The sequence below is a fragment of the Macrobrachium rosenbergii genome, chromosome 12 (genome assembly GCF_040412425.1).
Source record: "Macrobrachium rosenbergii isolate ZJJX-2024 chromosome 12, ASM4041242v1, whole genome shotgun sequence".
NCBI classification, from domain to species: domain Eukaryota; kingdom Metazoa; phylum Arthropoda; class Malacostraca; order Decapoda; family Palaemonidae; genus Macrobrachium; species Macrobrachium rosenbergii.
Window position 1 is genome coordinate 110,692,955 of NC_089752.1, and position 27,122 is coordinate 110,720,076.

The 27,122-nt window shown below is 34.5% G+C and overlaps 1 protein-coding gene across 7 annotated transcripts in view; it reads right to left on the bottom strand.

The window, feature by feature from the left end:
- Positions 1-3,376: 3,376 nt before the first annotated feature.
- LOC136843870 (fatty-acid amide hydrolase 2) overlaps positions 3,377-27,122 on the bottom strand; it is a 52,833-nt gene continuing 29,087 nt past the window's right edge. For all 7 annotated transcript variants that reach the window (XM_067112722.1, XM_067112725.1, XM_067112720.1 and 4 more), the window contains 10 exons: positions 25,748-25,878; positions 23,724-23,812; positions 21,009-21,226; positions 19,215-19,326; positions 16,903-17,057; positions 16,438-16,581; positions 13,562-13,663; positions 10,896-11,066; positions 6,324-6,506; positions 3,377-5,726 (listed from right to left, as the gene is read on the bottom strand). In XM_067112722.1, the coding sequence (XP_066968823.1) occupies positions 5,628-5,726; positions 6,324-6,506; positions 10,896-11,066; positions 13,562-13,663; positions 16,438-16,581; positions 16,903-17,057; positions 19,215-19,326; positions 21,009-21,226; positions 23,724-23,812; positions 25,748-25,878 (1,404 nt within the window). In that variant the 3' untranslated portion in view covers positions 3,377-5,627. The remainder of the gene's footprint in view (positions 5,727-6,323; positions 6,507-10,895; positions 11,067-13,561; positions 13,664-16,437; positions 16,582-16,902; positions 17,058-19,214; positions 19,327-21,008; positions 21,227-23,723; positions 23,813-25,747; positions 25,879-27,122) is intronic.

Genomic DNA, 27,122 nt, shown 5'->3' on the forward strand with positions numbered 1-27,122 from the left:
CCGATAAGCGGAAATTGGCAATTTTGTTGCCAAAAATTGCGATTTTCGTTGCTAGACAAGCGCTGTAAAACCGGATCGCTGATAACCAGGGACTGCCTGTACTGTACATATATATACAGTAAACCTCCCGTATTCGCATTCTCACGATTCGCGGACTCACATATTTGCGGATTTCTCTGTGGAACGTATCTACCCATTATTCGTGGAAAATTTGCCTATTTGCAGTATTTTTCACTGAGAAATATTCACTAATTACTGTATTTTCATATAATTTTCATGGCTAAATGCACTTTTGTGATAAACTATTAAAATACTCAGGTATAACATTTTTAGAGGTTTTCTTCTGTTTAAACTATCAAAATAGACAGTTCTAATTGTTTTTAGAGGGGTTTTAACTATTCGTGGACGTTAGCTATTTGCAGGGGGTGTGTACACATCCCCTACTAATCTGAGGGTTTACTGCATATATATATATATATATATATATATATATATATATATATATATATATATATATATATATATATATATATATATATATATATATATATATATATATATATATATATATATATATATATATATATATATATATATATATATATATATATATATATATATATATATATATATATATATATATATATATATATATATATATATATATATATATATATATATATATATATATATATATATATATATATATATATATATATATATATATATATATATAATATACATATATATGTATGTATGTATGTATGTATGTATGTATGTATGTATGTATGTATAATATGAACATTGGTGGCCCCTATGAAATTTTTCTGGATCCGCTAGTGATTGGTTTCTACCTTTAAATGTTTATCTGATTCCTTCAACCTTTTCCTACCAAGCTACCCAACTTCTTTAACTTTGCTCCAATTTTCATTATCATTCAACAACAAATCCTTCAGATGAGTTATATGAGTCACGGTTCATTCTCAATATGATAAACTTCATTTAAGATTTCCATCTTAAGTCTGACCCTGACTGGCTTCTTTCATGAGGAATGGGCCAGTGGTTTAAATTATATAATAATATAAAAATGTATAACTTGTACAGCTCCTTCTTAAGGTGAATTTCACACTGGATATTATGCTACTGTGATTATGACAGAGTTAACGCCCTCTGGGATACCGGAATGTGGTCCAAGTATACATAATGAGGTCTTTTGTCTTGCAAGATCAATCAAGTAGGTGCACCAAAGAGTTAACTGCAGTGAATAAGGCTATTCGTAATTATGGGTTTGAAGAAAAATGTTTTATTGTAAAGGCACTGCTAATAGCTATGGCTGCAAGAAAAAAGGAATATGCTGACATTTTCATTTATTCATATAAAAATCTAAAGCATTAATTAGAAAACATTATTTCAAATAAATGGCATGATATACCTGGTTTGTAATTGTGTGTAAAACATTAAACAGTTTTATAAGACAAAGATAAAAACAATAAAAATGTTCTGAAGCACATACACAGTTCATCAATGTTAAATACAGTTTTAAAAATCTCAGTAGAATCAACAAAACTGAATAACTCGCAAAGTAGTCATCAAATTCAGTTATCAACCAAATATAATTGATACAAAGAAATTTCCAACTAAACTAAACACTTCCTTTACACACATCCAGGTGGTGCAAGTCTGTCAACAGCATAACCAATGGCTTAAGGCACTCTAAATATTACATGCATATCTTATCTAAAACCAAAAAATAATTACGAGAAATTGTAAGGAATGTTAAAGCCTATGCAATGAAATGTTTAGAGAAGTATATGTACTATCACAGTAAAAGTAGTTACAAGAAATTGCATAGCATTTGCAAAGTAAAAATTCTATTCATGAGTGCCATGGGATTTTATTATGCTAAAAACCTACTGTTTCTACATCCTGAATCTAACATATGGCTTGTCAAGCATGTTAATGACACATATATACAATAATATATATAAAGTATATATTATATATATATATATATATATATATATATATATATATATATATATATATATATATATATATATATATATATATATATATATATATATATATATATATATATATACTTGTGTGTATATAACATATACTGTATATATGTATATATATAAAACTAATTCTGTACTTTTAAGCCATGCACTACCGTCTTTGGTCCCTTACTTCCTCTCAGGCAGAACTAAAACAAACTGTTATTTTTGTATGTTGTACTGGAACATAATTAAATTATAGTATCACTGTAAATGGGTGAAATTAATAGATAATTTATTTATCATAGAAGGGACAAGATTATTCCCTTTGATAAACAAATGACTGATTAAGCTTCAATATTTGAATAAAGTACCTAGCCAACATTGTTGTTAAGTACTTAAAAGATATCACTAATATCAGTGATTAGGGTCACATTTCATACGATGTGTGACTTATTAACAAGATATTAAGCTATTCTCTCCCTCTCTCTCTCTAAAAAAAAAGTGTTAAATTTTCAACTGATTAAAATTTCAAACAAAACTTTCATCTCCTTAAATATTACACCCTCTATCCTAACCAATAGTGCCGTGTCACATAAAACTACATAAATTAGAAACAAGGTTACTTATATATTAAAAAAATATCTTAATACTTGTCTTGTTAAAATCATGTCTTTAATGCTCAAAAGTAATGTGCATTTTTTTAAAGGAACCTGAGGATTAAGGAACACTAGTCTTTCTTCTCCATCCCAAATGCCATCTCTAAGCTAAGGGGGTCAGTTGTTTTGACGAGTCTTCTCCAACTATTTGCTTAAACCCTTCTTCCCCAAATCCCTCCACACTGAATCACACCATCTAATCCCTTGCCTCCCACTCAAACTTCTACTCCCAACAAGTTCCACCCAAGCCCTTTTCCCCTCCTTCCTTCTCACCACGTGCCCAGATCATCTCATAATCGACTATCATATCAGTAATCATTACCATTCCTGCTCTTCTCCTAATTTCTTCATTTCTTAGCCTCTTATGCAGCAAGGTCTCCTTAACCACTTCTTGGGTTTTCTACTTCTCATCTTGATATCTATCACTGGCAACCTATGTTGTTTCACACATGCTGACCCAGAGATTATCTTATCCCACACTGCCTCCAAAAGTCAGAACTGATGGATGCTGTTGTCAAAATCATAAGTGGCATGAATGGAAGAACTAACGTCTCTGTATGAATGTTAATGCATGCATGATTTAATCAGATAATGTATCTGGGAGTGTTCAAATCATTATATAACCTTAGTGGAAGTTATGGCCAATTTAATGATGCTAATACTCAGTAAAGAAATTTTTTACGCAAGATTCCTTTGCATACAGGTTGGGCAACTCTATTTTTACTTTTTTAACATTCTTAATCATTTTCATCCTCTCATTTCCTTACGCTTCAAAATTTAATGAATGACGTACATTACCAATTTATTAAATACAAATGTCATATTCAGCTTTTAATATTAATTCCTTTGAATTCCTTTGGAGTTTTGAAAATCACTCTGGATTTGAAGAGGTCAGAATGATGGAGGCTGATTACTGCCCAAACTATGCATAATCAGTAATGGACCTGTAACGTGAGGCCAATGGTATGGATGTAGCATTAACTCTACTAAGCATTGCAGGTCAAGTCTTTGAAGTGTTTAGATAATCAATTACAATCTAATTACAATATAAGAAGTCATTTACTTCAAAAATAATTTTGGGGTTCTGAAAGAATTATTCCTCACAACACCATCTATCACATTTCATGCAAAATCACAGAGAGCCACCTGCACAAAAGAAAATATTCTAACGTAAGTGCAGGATTCATACAAACACAAATTACATATATTACAGGGATCATCTTTTCATGGGAAACTATACCTTTACCAAACTTTGGACACTGAGAGACCAAGATCTGTATTATTCTTGAAAATGCACTTAATTCATTGTTAAGTATATGTGGAATTCTATAAAAAAAAATATTCAAATATAATTTTTCTCATTGATCACATTACCTTTTGATATTCTGAATGGAGTGCCTTCCTTAACAAGAGTTATAAAGAATCATAACAGAATCGATGTTATTTTTATTTTGTCGAGGCATATTTGGTAAAAATATTAGCAATATATGGGTAGAACAGCTTAGTGTTAAAAGCATTAGACTCACATTTGCAAGATCCATTGTTCAATGGCAACTTAACCCAACCTGTCGAACGACCTGTGAACTGGCATTTACCAGCATCTCCTGGGAGCCCAACATGGAGCAGATCAGGGGCTAACCACTTGACTCTGTTACTCTGAGGCCTAGCAATGCACATCACTCTACGTGTCCCTAACACCATTCAATGGCATGGGACTGACTTTGAGTAGCAATATGTTACATTTATTTATTTATTTATTTAAAAGAAAATCATGGAGCATGTGGATCCAGTTACAAAGCATCAGTAGCTTTATGAATAAAAAACCTCACATTTACCGTCAAAATCAAATCCGCAGTAAGCAATATGGACAATGTGACACACTAATTGTTTTAAAAACAGTTTCTGGTGCATTTTCTGTTTTCTACATGAATCATAGAGAGTCCAGTTCCTATCTGTCACTCTTGACAACTTCTACTCTTAAAAATCTAGGTGTTTCAGCAAACCCTTAACAGCTAAACCATGTACTAACTTGAGAAAAAATAAAATCTCCATCTTAAGGAAAATACATATCCCCATTTTCTCTTACTAATAGGAAAGTTATCACCCTAAGGTAAAGAAGATATATTATCTTTTCAAATAACTCTTACATAAAAAGGTAAATTTAAAAACAGACACTCTGCAAAGTACACCCGAAATGCCCATACAAAAAAAATTGCCAATGAAAGTATGAGAAAATGGCAAAAATTTTCAGTGGGAAAATATCATACCTGTAACCAGAGAATTAAAACAAATACTTTATAAGCAAAATTGGGAAATAAATTTAGATAATGTTTTTTTCTATTTCAGAATGAATAAATTAAACCAGTACTCTAAGCCCCTGTTCAACATGCAAGAACCTACTGATTTTCTATATACAAAACATAAAATACATCCTAACTACTATGATTAGTCAAATTCATTTTATGCATATTACAAAATGCCCTTAAACTATTTTCCGTTTTACACACCCGCAGGTTGTACTGCAATAACTTACATTGTTTACAATGAACTAAGTTTGCAATGAAAATACAACTTCACACATTCACATAACAGCTTAGCACAATCATGAACATCACAGTAAACAATGTATTTTGTGATCTTAGTACACCATTTGCAAGGTAATTTGGTCTACATGAAGTGCCTCAATCATGCCTTTATTAACAACAAACTTCCAGAAAACTGAAGCTGTCAATAAAATGAAACTGAGAGCACAAATCTCAAAGTAAAAGACTTATTTTCATTCTGCATAATATGCACTAATAGGAAAAATAATGACTAGTTAAGATACAAAATGCTATGACCCTTGTGCAATGTGTTTGTAAATCTTTATAATTGTTGCATTTCTAAATTTACTTATGACTATAAACTACAAAAGATGTTGTTACTAAATGATCAGTCCATATTCCCATCCGCTGAAGTCCAACAGTACCTACAACACTTTAGATGGACATACCCATCCTCCAAATGCTTTCTCCAATTCAGCAGCAACAGCTAGACTCAGGTGATCATGATAATGATTAGAAACAACCTGAAATGTTGGTACTGAGCATTAGTAAGCAAATTTGCATAAAAAGAAACTAACAAACTATTTAATTGATACAACACATTACTTCTTATGCATTCATCAGCACTTTCACACCCTTAGGGTATACCTGCACATTTTAGACAGCACTAAAGGTTCTTTGCATCATTTGTTTATGCCTCAGCAGCATCACTGTCTGTTTTGTTCTTTTCATCCATTCCCCTTAGGTCTCTTTCCACTGAGCTGTTTAATTTCTTCAACTTTACCCTGCTCTCCTTTCAATTTTCTTTTAAGAACAAATCTTTTGGGCAATTCCAATATGAATCTACCACTCAGGACAGGATTTGAACCTTTTTGGGTTGGTACTAGTGACAGTACTTACAACTCAGCCATCAAGCAATCACTGGACTCTAATCATCACATTAAAATTTTATCATAGCTATAACCTGATATTATCCATTTTTTTTTACAAAAATAAATCACAACTAATTTTTTAAATATCTATAACTTACTGAGCCATTTTATGAAAAACAAAAGGCTCCATAGTTATAGGCCTGTTATATATCAAATCTCAAATATGAAGTAACAGAAAATATACCAGACCTGAATTCCCAAAGGCACGCCATCAGAACCAAGTCCTAGGGGGCACTGAGTTGAAGGGAAGTACAACACATTAATGACTGCCGTGTACACAAAATTGAAGGCCCTAAACAGTGGCTGACCATGGTAAGGTGCTGGAGTTGCATGACTTGGGAAAAGTAACACGCCATCTTCTCCAAGAAGTTCCTGTAGGGACAGTAATAAAATAATGAGTATCATAAAAAGAGTAAACCTAAAAACAATTAAATAAAATTTAGATTCATGGATACAAACCAGTCGCTTAAAATGTTACATTTTCATATATATGGGCAGCTAGAACAAGTCCTGAGTTACAAACTAGTTATTATCTTACTCTCTTGCTTGCCAAATCTTGTTAGTATTTTCTTGCGGCTGCAGAGCAATGTGGAGTCAGTAATAATCAGTGATAAGGGAGGAGTTTTGGTCATGTTTTTTTTTAGTTTTAAGGATTCCAAGCATAGTTCACCATCTTGATGGAATGTTAAAGGGCATTTTCAGAACCTAGTAAAGTTATTTATGAAATTTCGGGTTATATTTTCATTTTTGTTAGGTAAACGATTGTACGTTATGATGAAACACTCTTGACATCCGCAAGATAAATCATGTTCCGAGTGTTGAAGGAATGGTTCTGATCTCTGGGTCCCAATTATATTTCCATTACTGGATGTTGAAATATTTCTGTTAGGAATTTCTGTTATAGGTATATTGGATCTCCGATGTGCTGGTATAAAATTTTTATTTGAATTTTTAGGTTTATTATTATTATTATTCTTTGGTCTTGTTGAGGGTTGATTTGATGTGGTTGTGATTTGATGAATTTTATGGGTTTCTGATTCTTCAGTGGGATGTTTAATTAAAGGTTTCTGCGTTGATTTTGGTGATGAGAGTACAGAAGAGTTAGTTGATTTATCCATATTTGGGGAATCGTTATTTATATTTGTCTTGGATTGTGGGACACTGGATTTCCAAAGTGTCCATAGTGATGCAGTTAATGTAATCTGTTTCTGATTAATGGGCGAGACTGGGGTTTTGCTAGATCAATCTGTGAATGGAATGTTAGGTTTTTTACCCTTAGGGAGAGTTCTGTCAATTACTTTCCTTTTTTTATTATGATTATTTTTGTCAATTAAGTTTTCTGTGGATGGTGTTAGTGCATTATGAGTATTCAGATCTGGATTATTAACCTCAGCTGATTTTTCCATATCACTGGAATTTGTTTCTGAACGATTAACTGGGCTTGTTACTGGGGAGGTCTGTTGCGATGTAAGAGAGGTCTGTTGCAACTGTACTCTTGGGCTTTTGTGAGTAGTAGAGGAGGGGGAGGGGTGTGTCTCAGCTATTCTGTGTTGAGACTCTTTATGTTTATTATGAGTTGTTACAGCACTTGAATATGAATGGCATTTTACTGGATCACCGATTCCTCTCACCTAGAGGTTTGAGTTTGGCTTCGTTAACAGGCATACCAGTTCGGTCCATTATCATCTGTAATTCTGTATAATATTGATAAAATATACAGTCTTTAGATTTTGCATGATGATTTAATTTGCAATTTACACATTTGAAACTTTTGCATTTCCAATTTGTTGTGTGGTCTTCAGAACATACAGCACATATAGCGTTATTTCTACATCTTTTTGTTGAATGGCCATATTTTAGACAGAACACTGGAGAGGTTTAGGGACAAAGGGGTGAACTTCTCTATTTAGTCCTAGAATTTTTATTTTTCGTGGTAGTTCCCGGTTTGTAAATTTTATTTTGACTATTTTAATATGTTTATTTGCATCTGTTCTACTTGGGACAATATATAATTCCAAGTCATGTATGTTGTTGTACCTTAACTTAACAGAGTCAATTAAGTTTTGTTTTGATGGTAGTTCTTTTTCATCATTGTCTGTGAGCATTACTGTTCCTTGTGTATAGTTTAGTGTTTCATGGCTGGTTACTGTTACTTTTATTTCATTTATGTTGGTTATTTGTAGAAAGGTTGTTGACTGGGCTTTGGTTGTTGTTTGTATTAGCCATTCATTGTTTTTGATATGTCTACATTCCATATCTTGTGTGGGGTGTATATTTAATAATTTGTTCTCTAATATGGCTGGTGAGATCTGCTTTTCTGCTTTTAATATTAAAAATCTAGACCAATTGTCTGGTCCAAAAATATGTTCAAAATGAACTAGCGTTGGATTGAGTCGATAGTTATTTCTTTTTAATTTTTTCACATTCATCAGTGATGAGCTGTCTTGTCTTGATGGGGTTTTAGGAGGATTACTTGTCTCTATTTTAGAGTTATTGTCCTTTATGTATGGTTCCAGTGTCATGAAACTGGAGTTTACCAATTTGTTTTTATTTGTTTCTTTTTGACTTTTTAAACTCTCAGAGTCTTTAGGAATTGATATTTTACTTGGAACAGGATGTTCTGTTGTAACGTTTATATCTATGCTAAGGAGATTCGGGAGTGACATTCCAATAGTCATCAACTGTGCCAGAATTTTACCATCATGGGGTCCAGGGGTACTGAAATCTTCATGACTACTTTGCATACAGGATAAAAAAAAAAAAAATTAATAAATCTTGAAAAGATATCACTGGCTTTTTATGAAGCTGAATGTTCCACTAATCGCACAAGTGGGAACTGACTCCCAAATGTCTGCGTCCCTACCCTACCCCAAAAGGGGGATGGCATATCATGATTAGTATGGCCCAGGTGTAAGCAAAACCCGCATGCTAGGACTGAGTATATTGTAATAATACAGTCATCCCCATCCTAATCACAATATGAGCTAACCGGACAGAAAGCCGAGAATCCTATTTCCGCCTGAAAAAAACAGGTCTGAACATTATCAGGTAGATAATGGTTCTACCACAGTTCCCACTATTTAGCTTCAAATTCAACTTCACTCCATGCTATGTGGTGTTTTCCTATTTAATAATTTTGGTAATTTTGACAAAAGTGGAAAAATCCACAAAATTACTCCTAAAGTGTATTATTACAGTATATATGTGTGACACTTGGGATCAAACTTAAGAGGAAAAAAAAAAAATAGATCCCTAGGTTCGAGAGTCCCCTCACCAAGTCAAGGTGGTCCCAATTTGAGGGGGGTAAATCTAAGGTGACTTACCTAATTATGTTGGGTCTGGCCGCAGGAGTATTTTGCCTTCCCGGTTCAGGAATCCTGCCTCTAATAACCTCCCGAAACGCTAGGAATTAGCCAGAACACAACAGTAAACGACAACTACGTTTATGAGTGTTGAAACGCTGTCCCCATCTGACAGAATCCAGTTTGCTAACCCAAGCTCCTGATGCCAAAGCAGTCAAGAAGACTGCCTTTTGGAGCATATGAGTTAAAGCATACAAGTTACATATACTTGTAAGGGGCCCACTGAACTGTTAGGATGACAGGCGTCTAAGAACCTTATCCAGAGACAAGGTAATGGGAGGCCTTGCATGAGCTGGCCTTTGCAGTGCAAAAGACTGGAGAAGGAAATTAACAATTTCTATATTAGAATCAATTCCAAAACCATAAAGCCAGGTGTTCCAACAATGCTGCCTTGTATGCCATGACTGTTGGAACAGCAAGGCACTTGTCCTCAAAAGATATACAATACAATGTAAAACTGTTTTAACAAATTTCAACTTCGCTCAGCTTGGAGGTAATCTAACCACATACAGGCTGGTATGTCGGATACATGAAGTTCCTAGTTTTTGCACTAGGTACTTAGCAATGTTAGGTAAATAATCTTCATGCTAGACTGGATTTAAAAAACCCACACATGAAGGTCATGGCTCAGAAAGGAGGATGCATAGATGACTTTCCCTCTTTCTGTCTTGTATAAAACAGCAGATGGCACTGGACTCTATTCTTTCGCCCATTGTGGAGCAAAAGGAACCAATGACTGTTCGACACTTTCACGGCCACTAGGTAAGTGGTTCCATTCAGAGTTAGTTCTGTAGACTGTTCAAAGCCTTCGAAATCTGGGACAATGGAAGAAAGAGGTATGTAAATGTCCTGCATTCATTCCAGTCTTGTAGGAATGCATCTCTTGCTATTGTCTGAATGTTCAGGTTCAGAAACACACACACCCTGGAAGTTGATAGTTCTCCCAGGTGGCAAACAGGTCCATTCTGGATGTGGAAGCATGTTGGCAGTTACAAAATGTGAGCCCCTTTTGGTGGTTTCAATTTCTTGAGATGGAAAGACAGCCAACAGCTCCAAGAAGCTGATGATACCCCCTTAGAACAGGTGACCATCTTCCTGCTACCTGATGATCCTCCCAGTGGCCTGAGGGGACCATGAGAGTGTAACTCCTCCTTTAAGGATGAACAGTGGCTACGCTATCAAAAAGGATAAACTGGATAATATGAATAAAATATCACAAACTTTACTACAAGAATACCTTCCAGTAAATAAGAGAGAATGATGATTTTCTCAATATCAGTACCTCAATACCATAAAAAATTAATATAAAAATTTACATGTGGACAATAACGAAAATTTCATGGAATAGTGGATACACACAATCCAGTAACTTTGTGTTATCCCTATTAATGTCCCATACCTTTATTTCATTACGAAGATCTGTGCACATTGTAAGCATTTTTGGAAAATCCTCTGAAGTCTTGCCAAGGTTATTCAACTTCTCTAGCACACCCAAAAGTAACCCAGGTAATGTGTGGTGGGAGATCCTGAATATCCATTTAATCAATTCAAACCATACGTTAACACTTCCCTGCAAAAAATTATCATCAGTGATCAAATTCAAATAAAATATATTATACATTCTACATAAACAGAAAGACATTTTAAGCAAAAAGTATTGCTGATTTAAAATTAGGAAGTCATTCTTACATTCCACTAGCACAATTAAACTGAGATTTCTGATGCATTTACAGAACAATGGTAACACTAAAGATACTAACCTATTTCTTTATAAATGAATGTGATGTAAAGAGGCATCATCAAGACTAAATGCATCTCTGACTTTCTTCTAGAACAGGGTTGAAAAGGAGATTACACCACAATACTGTAACGCTACAATAACATCCATACTCTCATAAATGTCCAACAAGACAGATTCTACCATTCTTAACACAACTAACAATATAGTAGTAAGAACATCAAATGAGCCCCAAGATCAAAAGAGTTAAAAACCAGATGATATTCTTTATCTAAACTAACATGTTACAATCAGAATTGTTAGTCACTTCCAAAAGAACCCCATCAGCCAGTCCTCCAGACATATAAAGAGCAAATCTCCAACTGCAAAAAGAAAAAACTGACATTAACTGTAAGTCAGAGGTGTCCTGATGGAGAAGTCTAATAAAACTAGAGCTAGTTTTATTCGACTTCTCCATCAAGACACCGCTGGCTCACAGTTGATGTCAGATTTTTTAATTCTGCTGCTCTTACCTTTCAATCAAGCATGCTATTGTCTTGACTTATGTTATATTTAATGTGTTCAAAACTATTCAAATACCACTTTCTCATTCAATTTCTGTCTAACTCTTCTTTCATCATCAGTACAGTTCTTGCAAAGCAAAATCAACTTGGGACATTTCTAATCTCAAATGTTCAGAAATAATATCTGATCAGAATCAAGACCAGATACAGAACTGGTTTTTAAGGAAGAAGAAGAAACCTTGGCATTTTACTAAATTTTATGGGCCATCAGTTAGCAGGAGGAAAAGTTTTAAGAGGGGAAGGGGCATATGGTTTAATATACTCGTACTGTACTCTGAGTTCAGCAATCAAATTTAAAGACACAACCCCACAAGTGGCGAATCAAAGAGAAATTCTCAAATGGTGGCCATTTTGTGGAAGAAATGGATGGCATTTTGTAAAAGGGACTGTAAAAGTTGCAAACATGCAATTTTTCTCTTAAGTGAAGATACATTTTAAATATAACAAAAAAATTATCATTTACTGGGAGAAAAATTACATAGGCAAACATTAGCAACAAATCACAATAGAAAACAAACGGTTACAGAACATGTACTGATGAAAAATGCACAGATAAATTATCTGCTAATATCAAGGGTGCCTACATTATCTTTAATCAGTGCAGTGCTGGTACCAGTTCAAGTCATAGTACATATATAGAGAATTTTCATTATGAAATTAACCATTTCAGTCTGATGGCTTCCTGCTAACTGCTTTTCAGTTAACGATATTTTTCTTTAATCAGTCTGCGGACATCTTTCAATTTTCATTGTAACATACTGTTCTTTGTGTATTTTAAACTTTGTTTTGCTTGCACTGTATTTATGAAATGAAAATAACATAAACAAAAAGTTGAAACACCATGCTGAAGCTAGCTGATAACAAAAATGTTTAGTTTGCCAAAAAAGAATATTCCCTAAAAATATATTAACAGACTCACACCTTTTACACCACACATAACTACAAGATTTTATCTTTTAATTATGCTTCACTGATGTTTATGCCAGCTATTGCACAATAAAGCAAAAGATAAAGTTGTAAACAATTTTATGAATCTCGACCACACCTTCACTTGACAATAATTTTCTTAGATTGGTCTGTATAACATTATTTTCCATGGTATGATACTAATTTTAGTGTTATTTTAAGATGAACATGGTAATTTACCTCAGTATATTTAAATAATGAAAAAAAAAATAAAAACTAAATGATTACAGGTGCTCCCTTGGTTAAGATGGTCCTTTTAATATATTCTGCCTTCATGATAGTGATAGCAATAGTACACATTCAGCAAAAACCCTATTCACTTTTGAACTTCAATTTGCTCTCATGTAAGCAATACACAGATGACATCTTCTCATGTACTCTAGGCATCCAAGCAGCAGCAGTGCTCCTCATCTCACAGTCTGCCCTGTGGTTACTTAGACTACTTAGACTTTCAAAATCAACAATCTCAACCATCTTAAAGGATAAGTGAATTAGTGATATTGTGAAATCTTTGGCTTCAGTAAAGTCCAATGTATCAGGAAGAAAAGAGCTGTGCCAATGGATGAGATGGAAAAATCACATGCTATGTGGATGGAAGATCAGATACAGAAGAGTATGCAGGTTAACCTATTTACAATCCAGGCTAAGACTCTTTTCCGAACTACTGAATCTCATATTAAATATTCCCTATTTTAATTACCATTCCCTTACAATAATATACTGGTTGCAAGAAGACACTGATTAGATCTGTAGTGTTAAAAGAGCTAGAAGCTATAAAATCAAAGAAACTTATCATACCTTTTTGAGAGCTAATTCCTGGCAGAAAGTGTGGGCTTCTTCTACGCTCGCTAATTTAGCAAAGTACATTGGAACACCAAGCTTTAGTTTCTTCAGCGTAATCTGAAAACAATAAAATCAAATTCATTTCTCCCGTGCTACTATCCAAATAAAAGGACCAATACATAACATAAAAGAGTAACTACAAAGAAACACTCATTTTATTATACAATGAAAGGTGAAAATCATGAAAATATGATGATTTTATATCAATACATGTTTTTCTACAAACTATTAATCTTAAATGACCTTAATCAAATAAACAGTTTCAAATCACATCAATTTGATAGATCTTTTGGAAAGAGGAAAGTCCAAGTGCACTAGGCCAACAGCTGTTTTTAATCTCTCCTACATTTCAATCCAAATACAAGGACCAACGCATAACATAAATAGTAAATAGGATATCTGATGTGGTGTAAAATAAAAAATTGTGAGGATTTCTATTTTTGAAGTGTAAGAGACAGGCACCCTAAATCCATGTGAACTGTGAAACCTGATAACTACAATATACATAGACTGAAAGTGGGAAGAGGTGGCTGGGCAGGTGTTAAATGACTGCCTGAATGGCAGGGGAATTCTCCCTTGAACTCAATAGAATCTAGAAAACACAGACAGAAGCAACCTTCTTACAAAAAGGGAACTGAGAGATGAAGTGGGAGTGGTATCAGTGATTACATCAATGACCTTAAATTGTCTTATCCATAGGTAGACGACAAAAGATGCCAAAAATAACTATTCAAACTTAGATTTTTAGCATGAAGTAATTCATCAGAAGGTAGACAAATGCATATATGTATATATATATATATTTAACTAGCCCAGCAAGTTGGGCATTTTGACTCAGCATTATGGTTAAACTACTACTACTGTATAATGAATAAAAAAGGTTGGAAAACTTGAATGGAGCCTTACGCAAGATTCTGTCGACTTCTTTACAGATGCCAGAATATTATTCCTGCAGACAAGATGACTACACATTGGTAATGAAGGGAATGCCCTCAATGGATCTTGCCTTGTTCAAACTATCAATAGTGATCGAGAGTAGAGAGTTGGCTTCAAGTGTCTGATGCAGTGGTAGTTGTATAGTTCTAAATATTTTACTGATACTAGATGCTGAAGCAATACAATGATAGTTCTTCGATATATGATGAAGCAGTGAATGTATCAAAAAACTAGGCACCAATATTATCAAGGAGGCAAAACAGACGATAAGGCATAGCTAACATTTCATCTGTGAAGTCCATAAAGACTTGTGTTGAAATAAAATCCACACCAGATATGCTACTGTCTTCAATTTTCAATTCAACTGACTATACACATAATATATGGGAGAGAAGAATACATTTTTAAATGTGGAGAGTATTAGGATCAAGAACACTGGAATCATAGTGGAGAATTTGCTATGAGATAAGGCACAGAATAGCTTTTTCCCATGAAAAGCAAACTATATTTCCATGAAGGTGAAATAAATGAGAAACATTGTTGTCAAATACCAAGAAATTTTTGGGTAGAGATAAGATCTGAATTCATTGTGTGGAAAAGGTTTCTCAACATATTACAGATTAAAGGCAACTCCAAACACATTTAAAATCTGGGAGAAAGATTTGTATGTCAGTCATACCGGAAAATTTAGACTCATACTGGTGTATGGCGGTAGTAAGTAAAAGACAGGCTATAATATGAATCATAAAAATAAGACAGTGAATAATGAAATATGCTGAATTTGGCTGGAAACACCTGCACATAATGAATAAGACAAACCATTCAGCACTTAAGACTGCGAAAAGAAGAGTCAGAGTGGTTGAACAGCAAGAAAAGATATCCGAAAAATAAATAAATGGAGTACCAAGGTTCTAATTGTGAAACAGAAGAAATCCCACGATTGCACAAAAAATGGTTGGATAGAATGATGAAAGAAAGGCAGTAGGAATGGAGGTCAAGTACAAGGCTATAAAGTGAATGCAGCTAGGGGCCGAGGTGACACTGCAAACACTAAGTGAGGTACACCCAAGGTACTAACTCCCTACAGGGTCAACAAGCAAAAAATCATGTGGATTATGATCATCAAAAAAATCAGACTGTAGGGTCTCTAAACCCTCTTTTACCAGCAGACATACTGCTGCTGCTTGTTCCCCTCCTCAGGTATATAATGCTTGTGAATAGTACTTCCCTGTGACATACACCAATATCTTTTTGCATAGACCAGAAAACTTCAGATGACATTAGAGGGAGTAATCCAACAATTAGGATACCAAGGAAATTGGCAGGTTAATTACAGGAAAAATATGGATTTCCTGAAATTGTTCTTACTTTCCAATTGAAAGCTACTGAGATTATTTATCTTCTGTGACCACTGAGTTATTTTCTTCAGAATTCTTATATCATTAGGGGTCCTAGCTAAAAATGATACTGTACTTAGAACACTAAAAAATGCAAGCAATAGTTTTATTGAATGACTTTGTATATCTATTTAAAAGTTTGTTTTGTAAACTTAGTGAATGAATTTGTAATACATTACATAAACACTGTGGCTTCTTATTTCTTTTTGTGCTACACATATGAATCAAATAGTAAAGGGATAAATCAGAACAGCAGGGAAAAGGGCAGAACACAGATAAGATAAAATGTGTAATATTCAGAGAACTGGTTAGTTTGACATATGACTTTAAAGTAAGCAAAAAGAGTAAAATCTCTTTAAATATTGTAAATTATGCATACAAAATAAGAACCAGAAACAAATCAATCTGGAAAAAACTGTGACCCTCCAAAAGTTACATGCTACAGCATCCAATAAATCCAAGAAGACAAATGGTCATTTGACCAAATTGGGTTCTCACCTTTTTAGCCTTAATACCATACGCTTTCTCCAAATGCAAGACAATATTTCTTTGTGCTGCTCTAAGCTCTGGATGCACAGGAGTTACAAGAGAAGAGCCACCATCATCCTCAATGTAGAAGTACCGGAGTTTCCTAACATCCACCTATAAAATAAAAACAATATGAAAACAATATTTACTACACTTTACAGACTTGGATAAGCTACGAGATGAAATGTACCCAAAATCCTTTTACATATTTGGAACAATAAGTAATACTGAATATTCATACCAAAAGCACCAAAAATCCATTCAGACTATCAAGCATGAACACCTTTCATTGTCTTTCTATAGCCATAAATGAGTTCAGGTGGAATTCATGATAAACAAATGTGGAATTCTTAAAGAAAGTGTACCAATGATATAACTGCAAGAAGACATAAGAAAAACTACCTATTTTTACTTAAAAGGAAATTGAAGGCTTACCTTCTCATCTAATTTGAGCATGTGAACATTACTGGCAGCCAAAACTTTTAACATAGGTTTGAGGTCTTGGACATACCGACTCATTGGACCAGTCACTAAAAACTGTTTAGCCTCACCAGTGGCCACAGGTTCTTGACCAAGATTGCTGACAATTCCTGGAATATAAAGTAGTCTATTGAACAAAAAGTAAAATATTGAATATACATTTTCAAATCAATGCACAACTACAAAAAGATAAAGTCATATTCAGTGGGGTACCATTTTGATTTACACACAATAGTACTGAGTGTTTCCATCCTTATAAACTAAGCAATTATGATGTTTCAAAGAACTAAGATAACCAGTGACATTAGCCATTCCAAAGTGAATCCCAGTTCTTTGGAAATCTGTTGCCTCAAAGCATCTTCTCCAGGGAAAAGAATAATTGTACCCTCTGACAAGCAGGCGATAAAATAAAATAAAATAAGGATAGTGTCTTTGCTCTGCCAGAAAATGAATAGTAGTAACAAAAGGAAAGCCCTAAGCCAATTTCACACCCCACACCTCCATTCCCTGCCCAACCCTCTCTCTTTCCCTAACATTCCTAAGGCCAAGTCAAAGGAAGTACCTGACCCCTATTCAGCATCCCTAGATTTCCTCATTGAAATCAATTAAAATACATATAAACAAAATGCAGTGAAATTTTTCAAAAACATTTGTCTAACTGTAAGCTATATGGAGAGCATCATTAACACCACTTAACAGAGATGTAATTCTCAAAATCCTAGCGTTTGCAACAAAAACCTTGAGATTTTCCCCAAAGCAACTGTTGAATGTAGAATATCATAATTATTTCAAGCTATACTAGGATGCTTTTCTCTGGTATGGATGTCTGCTCCTACCAGAGATTTATATCTTTTAGATAGAGTGGTTCATGGTGGTAGGTTTCTGTTACCAAACATTAGCACCTAGAACTTGGGCCATCAACAGATGGTCTCATATGTAAATTTTTCATGATTTACATATTTACAGAGATCTTTCACTTTCACACTTGATCCCTGACCCTCTTTTCCTACCGAGAACAACTAGATTTACTGAACAATAGCACCAATATGCAGGAAATGTTCCTTGCTGTCAAGCATCTCAGTTCCAGAGGTCCTTCATTCCTCACACTGTTGGATTGTGGAACAGCCTCTCTGAGGATGGTGTGCAATTGGAACCTCAAAAGTTCAATGAAGATGCAATGCATTACTACCCTAAAACAATTCTCCTTGTATTTTAATAATTTACTTACACTTTTATCTATTTATTTACTAATCTATTACTGAATTTTTTCTTTTCTAATAAAGATATCTTCTTTCTGTATTTCCTGTTACCATCTATTACTTCTTTGAAATGAACACCGTGTTCTTTGGAAGCCGAATTTCAAGTCAATGGCCCCTGTGAGCTTCCAAATGAATCGAGTTCATCTTCTGATTGCTGTAATACAGTAATTACATACATGTGCAAAATATCTTGGAAACTACTTGGTAACTGTTCAAAAAAGATCATTTTTAAAATATGAGCTTGGAATTAAAAATCTTCAGTTTAAAGTAATACAAGATATTTCTAAAAAATAAATAGCGTTCATAAACCTTCTTATAACTAATCCACAATAATCCAGAGTGCAATTCACCTACAAAATAATGAAATGGTACTTCTTAAAATCCTAGTTTTGCAAAAAAAAAAAATCTGATTAAAAAATATGAGAGATTTTCCCAAAAAATAACTGTCAAACCCCACTCCAGGATCATGCCCTTGCATCTGTTGTTCATGAGTGATCTTTCAACCTTTAAATTTTGGGAACAGTAGTATCTAGACTGTATTATTTTGCTTGTTACCATGTCCAAAATGTTCCCACTAGTGAAAAGTGTGATGCTGTTCTCACAGATTTTAATAAATCTCCAATTTAGTGTATCAAATAGCAACTAACTTTTGAAGTAAATCATCAACTGTCAGTTCTATAAAATTATCAATAACCTAAATCCATCTCTAGCATATAAAGAGCTTTCACAACTAGTTATTATTATTAGTATTCTTTTATCATGTTTTTAAGGAAATGTTAACGATAATATCAATATGACTGAAAGGTTATAAGACACGCTTCAGCAATTCCAATAATTCTCAAGTTCATTTGACACTTCTTTCTTTGGAAGGCTAGCATACAACAAAAACTATGGGATTGTTTTTAAAAGCTGATTCAAGAATGATAAAAGTACACTCATATTTTGATGACCGGTGGAAATCCTCAACCTCAATAATTATGTAGAAAATGAACAACAAATTAAACTAACCATTAGTTGGCTTGTGACCAAAAATCCCATTGAAAAAGCATGGCATTCTAATTGATCCTCCAATATCAGAGCCAATACCAAAGGGAGTACCACAAGCTGAATGAAGGCAAGCCTGTAAAGAGACATCAGATTTTAAGTATGGACCATTAGACTTATCACAGCTTCTCATTAGCTAAAACTTCTATCATAAATGTAAACTGCTAGTCATGACTATAAGTTTTTCAGTTCACTACTTGAATTGGTCACACTGTTTTTAAAACTCAAGTTGTCAAACTAAATGCTTTTCCACAAGCATTATCAAATCTACAGAAAATCTTCCACTCTTGCTTCATTCAAATCAAAGTCTCCTTTCTCTTCCATATTAAGTTGATATACAAATTTACAATGGAGGGGTACCACCCTGTGATAAGTCATAATCAGTATTTAGTTTAATGCACCTCAATAGAGTCCAGGTACAAGAAATACAAAAGTTTATTGTATAAAATAATAGAAACTGGGATTGAATTACAAAGCTTAACAGAAGACAAAGAATAAGCAAAGCCAATGCCTGGCAGTGTGTGTGTGTGAGAGAGAGAGAGAGAGAGAGAGAGAGAGAGAGAGAGAGAGAGAGAGAGAGAGAGAGAGAGAGAGAGAGAGAGAGAGAGAGAGAGAGAGAGCAAAATAAATATGCAAAATCAAGATGCAAGAGCAGACTGATGAATAATTATCATTTAATCAAAAGGTACATATTCACATGAAAAAATCACACAGAGCTAAGAATTTCCCTCTCAACAATACAAGGAATAAGATCAATTAGAACAAAGCCAAGATATGAGAAGCGAAGTTAAACACTGCTAAAAAATAATGAACACAAATAAATATGTAAAGATGGCAACAGTTATGAAATACATTAGCAAGGATGGACTACAGGTTTGGGGCTTAGATGTACACTTGCTCTAAAGTTATAAGCATCAATATCCACAGCAATGCCAAACATTTTTAAAAAATTATTGGAATGACTGACAAGCTTATATGAATGGTACATCTGTAGTTTTCTAAAATCTTGGCAATTATGGTTTTAAATCTGAATTTTTATTATTCTGAACATGAAAACTTCCTTTCATATCCTATTCTGTGGCTATCAAACAGAGCAGTGAAATGCACTTGCAAAAATAATGTTGCATAAAACAACACAAATAATTACTGAAGGAAACCTACTTTTTTTGGGGAAAACCAACATATTTAAATACCCACCCTTGCCACAGTACTACTACTACTCACACACAAAATTTAAGAGATTAACAATCAACCATGGTGCTTACTCCTTTAAAACCTCATAAGGCTGCGCTGTACTGAATGTGTTATGCATTATGAAAACAAACTCGTTTGCTGCAAACTTTTAATTGCAAGTCACATCTCAAAAACACATGATATAATACAGTACAGTTACTGTACATAAACCAATTTTAATCTGGGGAAAACTAGTTAAGTCTACTAATGATTACTGGAATTTTACAAGAATTCTTAGATATGTTTACTGTCTGCAAGGTTACCAGGTTACTGGGACTGTTAAAGAAGTCTTGTGTAGACAAGTATTACACAGGCTATCTAGAGAAGCAAAAATAAAGACCAGAGCCAGCAATAATGTATTCTGTTTATAGCAACACCAGACATACTGCTAAGACTCACACAAGCAACAGTGTGCCAGCACACTCTTCCTATGAGTGATGTGGCTGTCAGCTGTATCAGATGACTGAATAAAATTAATGCTCATGCAAAATTAAATCTATAAACACATTACAAACAGGTCATTACCTCACCACCAGACGACCCACCAACAATCCTGCTGGTCTGGTAGGGATTATTTGTTCGCCCATATATTGTATTTGAACTCTCCCACCACATACAAAGTTCAGACACGTTGGTAACACAAAGAGGTATAGCACCAGTCCCTCGCATCACACGGACAACATCAGCATCCTCTTCCGCAACCATGTTCCTTCTAATCCAGAGACCAGCTGTCTGGCGCAGCCCTGAAAAATAGGTTGTGCTCTTACTGTTAATATGGAGTATTGATAAGGGATAGAAAATACACTGCATAATAATGATTTCGGACAACCAACCATAATTACCAGAGTAGCTTTCCCTCACCTTGGACTACTAACAGCATTTAGCTATGTTCAACTTCCACCAGGTTTACAATGAAAGGGAAAATGAAGTTGAAGCAAAAATTCTTCAACATGATATTAACATTGTCTATAGTTAACACCTGTAACTAAAGGCTGTAAAAACAAATTACTGTGAATTCAGTTCATTTTGGTATCCTAAGCAGAAACTTCTTTACTTCTTGTATACTGCTTTGGTAAGAAATCTAAAGGCTTACAGCTATTATATAATATCCCCAAAAGAACAATGCATGTACTGTAGCAACCTATAGAAAAGCACAAAATGTTTGTGATCAACTTTTATTTCACAGGTTTAATATTTGCTGAGTACTGTAATTTAAGAGATTTGTTTTACACTGATAAAGATCACATTTCAAATCAAATATCTCCCAACAGTAGGCATTAGCAGATTTAATGAAGCGTGTGCCACTCAGCACCCTGCACAGATGAAACATGGGCACTGACAAAGAAAACTGAGGTGCTTTTGCAAATGTGAGACTAGAAAATATTAAGATTCAAGACCAGGGTGTGGTGGGAAGATCATTTCATAAATGCAGAAGTGTTCGAGTGATGTCATGTCTAGTACTTAAAAACTGGGCTGAGATCTCAAGAAAGACTGAGATGGTTTGGACATATGAAGAGATGGAATGAGGAAAAGTTGGTCAGAAATGCAGTGCACAGAGAAGTAGGAGAACATAGAGCTCTAGGATGACCAGGGAAATAAAAAAAAAATGGGAGATCCATGAAGACCTAGATATGATGGGAGTTCAAGCAAAACCAGCATAGGGCAGAGGAGAGTGGAGAGAACTCATTTCACACCTAACTCCAAAAAGGGTAATGCTAATATAAAAAATGTACGTTAATTATATCATCATCACATTTCACAAGGTTAACTACTGGATATAAAAGGCCTAAGCTACATTTAATGTGAAATCTTTTTACAATCCATACAGGTTTTCATCAACTTGATAAAAATTTAGTTTTTCTTTCTTCCCGTTATTTAGAATGTGACCTTTTGTGGTCACAAAAACATCTCACTTGGGGGGGAGGGTGGGGGCAGGTCTCATTATCTGTGCTGTCTGATCCATCAACTTACAGAAATTAGTGTGAATAAGAATGAACTCACATTATAAGTAACAAGCTTGTGTGAAAAATTAATTGCTTAAAAAATCTATAACAGTTTCACAGTAATTACTGTAATTATGATTAGCCTGACTCTCTATTTAGTTGGGAAGGATCATGCTGCCTCTGCCTAAGAGGCCCTACTGGATGCATCTGAGGAGTCTGTGAAGAATGGGTGGTTCAGAAGCTTCCCCAACTTTGGGAGCCTTCTAGGGAGAACTGTCTGGACAAATGGGGGGACGCTAGGATCTTAGACAGATCTTTGAACCCAAGATCTTAGTCATTAACAGCCTGATCATGCTGAATGGCAAGGTATAAACTTCCAAATCAATCCCAGAAGTGCATTAGAGCATCTGCCTTTCAAGCTTCTGGATTCAAAAGAATGGAGCAAAATGCTGGAAGCTTGTGACTGAGGATGGTTGTGAACAGATCCAGCAACAGGATGCCCAACAGGGCCACGATCCAAACAAATTTGAATCTACAGCACACAAGGAACTTTACTGTAAATTTAGTCATTTCTGAACCAGTAGTTCTACAGAGGTGATTTTTTAATGACCACCCCATTTACACTTTTCTTAATTGTCTCCACCCGGAAGGGGTCATGGCCACCCATCTGAACAAACTTGAATTCCCTTTACTAAATGATATTTTGTGCCAAGTCTAGCTGCATTTAATCCACAGCCTCTGGAGGCAAGGTCAAAAACATCAAAGGTTCATGGCAGGAACATACTTACAGTACATAAATATATACAGTAAATATATTCAACCACACACAAATATTAACAAAAGTGGGCAAAATACAATAGAGCAGTTTAAAGATGGTTAGCATCCTTACTTCCTAACCAATCATACCAACCCTTTCCCATGCCAAATTTTAATTAAAAGTACAAAGAACTACACTGCAGCTGCATATCCAGTCAATGTATCAAGTACAAAATCATTGTACTCATTTTATAAAGTAAAACAAAGTAAGTATAAACAATAGGTCTCACACATATATCAAAAACTAGCAAGGTTAAGTACTGTACTGACATTCATGACATAAGTAGGAAAGCTCACTTAAGTAAGACATTCAATGGAGATTATACTCAAAATTTTTCCACCTATCAATGACTTGACTCTAAGATACTGAACAACCATACAATACTGCACTAGCCCTTATATAACATGAAATGTTGATGCACTGTGTAATTACACATTTATCAAATGTAAGCATATACTGTATATCTTTAATGTAACATACCTTTAACAGAAAAACTGTCTTTAATAGTAAATGGGACACCAAGAAAAGGCTTTTTTGCTGCTAATTCTTCCTCACTCATATGTCCCGATCTGTTGAAAAGTAACAGGAATAAATTTATAGTTACACATAAGTTGTTCTAAATAGTAACATTACATCGTGGCCGTGTCTAACATCTTTTTTCAATGTTTAGCCCTCAACATAGAGTAAACCCTTTGAGCGGGTGCTAAGACTAAACTACTCAGTAATAGTAACTAGTACTGTACTGTATAGCTGGTATGCCAGCAAAGCAAGGCTCCTCAGTGAACATCAGTTTTATCACGGCTGCCAAATCCTTTTCTGCAGACTGATAACAATTAACATTTATCATAGCCCTTCATATCCACATGAAACATGAATATTACACAGGAATTCTATACGGCTTTCTGGAGATCACATTGTTATTACAGTACACACACTACCACCTGACAAGACTCTGTTCGAAATGTATGGCACCCTCTGCGTTCATAGTTGGCTCTGGATACACAAAAACTGCAAAAGACTCTGAACATAAGGATGAAATCCTTATCCTTCCCTCAGTCATCTTACAGTCACCCATCAACAAATTAATACCTGACAACAAAAACATATTTCTTTCTTTTCCTCTCCTTATAATGATGACAAAAGAGGATGAAGCCCCATCCCGCTCAGGCCAAGCCAATGCACTAAAACCATCTCAAAAGTTGCCTGCAAAGCAAGTTTAGTTGGCTAAAGTGGCAATCAATTAAAAATATACCTACTAATACAATTCTGTCGACATAAAGTATTAATAAACAGTGTGCTCTTTCTATGTGAATTATTATAAGTTGAGGATGGGTAGAGATGTATCCTACCTGAAATGTTCTTATAAAATAAACAAATGAACATTTAATATTTGATGTGCCTTGACATAAAAATAAAATCACAAAAAAATAGGAAAAAGAAAGAAAAAACTCAATGATACTGAAACCGCTATTTCTTTTAGCATTACTGCAACAAGAACCTCTTCTTCCTAAATAATAATAATATTAATAATAAAACTGTTACAATTACTACTGTAGCATATTTCTAAACTCATACAGATCTCTCCTAAACAATTTGTTCTTTGGTCAAAGGTGGAAACTGAAGCAAGGTAGAATTAAAGAAATTGAACAAGGAAATTCCAATTGGAATGAACAAAAAATTAAAGAGAGAAAGTAATGTAACTGGGGATTAAAGAGACTACAATACAGTAATATGTATCGAATGTAACAGATTGAAAAATATAAATTGAATAAGAGATTTTTGAAGCTGTGAAGAAATGGAGGAGGTGGAGAACCCTATACAGGCAGTCCCCGGTTTACTGACGGTTTCCGATCGAAATTATTTCTGGCTTACGACGATGTTCAGATCCGATCGTTATGGCCCCAAAACGGCAGAATAATCATAATTTGAAGGTTTTTTGATGTAAAACTCAATAATAATGAGTTTACATCGTCTTCAATGCACCCAGAGCATTAAAAAGTAAGGTTTTCTTATGATTTTTGACGATTTTCGACGATTTTCTGGAGATGATTTTCGGTTACGACGCTGAGAACCCCGTCAAACCGTAACGGGGACCGCCTGTAATGTAAAAACAACTTGGATGATGTGGAGAGAGAGACTGCTGTACTATTGGTCAATAAAAGCATCCTACTTGTAAACAAGAGTAAAAGTCTATATAGGCAGTTTGCATGTTACAAAGGTCCAGTAGTTAATCAGAAAAACGACATCGAAGTAGCAGAACTAAGCCTATAATGAGGGGTCCATAAAATCAAGAAAATCATATAAAAAGATCTGGACCAGATAATAATTCAGGCAGAAAGTGAACAAGACAAAAAATTCAGGCAGAAAGTGAACGAGACAAAAGAGTGCAAATAAATCACTTCATATACAAACTTGACATAAAACTGCTAACCATGGTGGTGGTGATAATCTTGCTTTCAAGAGTGAGCTAAAGTTGGTAAAATGATGAATAATATCAACAATACCTGATAAGTTCATCCACGGCCTTGGCTTCTTTAATGGCATCATCAAAGCGGTTATCAACCACGCAGTTTAATATCGGATTGATTTCATTAATTCGAGCGATAAACGATCGGACAACTTCTTCGCTTGTTAGCTGGAACAAAAATGCATACACAGTAAGCACACTGTATTTACAACACAGTGATGATTCATTTTATAAAGCACATGCCAACAAAGAAGACTGGACTCCAAAGACAGCAACACACAATTCGAACATAAATAAAACTCTTTCGGAGCCCTGAAAAAGTATTACCAACTACATTACATGAAAGTAATTAAAGATCATAGTTCTCTGTGTACAGTGCTATATGGCTAAAAATTATTTTCTTGCAAAAACAAATTCTCTCTTTTGTAGATATAAACTAGCTACCTTACCAGAACTTATCACTTTATTATAACTGAATAACCAACTACGAATTTACTATAGAAGAAAAAGATATTAGTCTCACAATGGTGAAAGATACTCCTCAAGAGAAATGAGACCCATAACCTATCATGCCAGGTATCTCACGCAAGTCGGTGTCTTTCATATGAAAAACAAAAATAATTCTTTCAATATATATTTCAGGTTAATGAATAAAACCACTGAATTATATATCCTGCCCCCAGTAGATGGAATATCCACTCTAATGAATAAAGGAACATAGTGAAATCATAATCCACACTCACTGTGGAGCATCAATCCTGCACCTAGTTCAGGATGAAGCTTTGTTCTCAAATAAATTAAGGAAAAATTGTTATTTCAGAGACAAATCACTAACTGAAGACTGATTATCATTTGACTGGGATGACACTATTACCTATAATGGTGCCTTTCTTGAATGAAAAGTTTGAAAAGGGCAAAGGGTATGGGTGGTTTGGATGAAAAGATTGGTGAAATGGGAAAAATTGGAAAGACAATTCAGATATGACAAGCAAAAAATTTGTGACCAGATTGCGCGAGAGAAAACCTGCTGGAAAATTTGTGAGAGGCATCCCCAAAGTAGAAAGGTTGTGGACTGGCATCCACAACATGCCACTTTAGCTGATACTCATTTTAGAACAGGAGGTGGCATTATGAACCAGCCAAAAACAAATTAAGAGAGACAGCTTCTAAAAGCACACAAGTTTCCTAATTGAATATGATTTAAGGTCAATAAAAAGTTTGAGGTTTGGAATAATGTCTAATCTCCAAAATACAATTGCCATCTCTTTTCTATTTGTTTTCAATGAAGTCAGTGAAATGTCAAGGGTTGTTGACACTGGTTCCTGTCTCACATTAAACAAACCTATCCTATCCGTCCATAATGCTTGTAGTTAATCCAATCTGTCCTACAGCATAAACTGGACATTCAAACC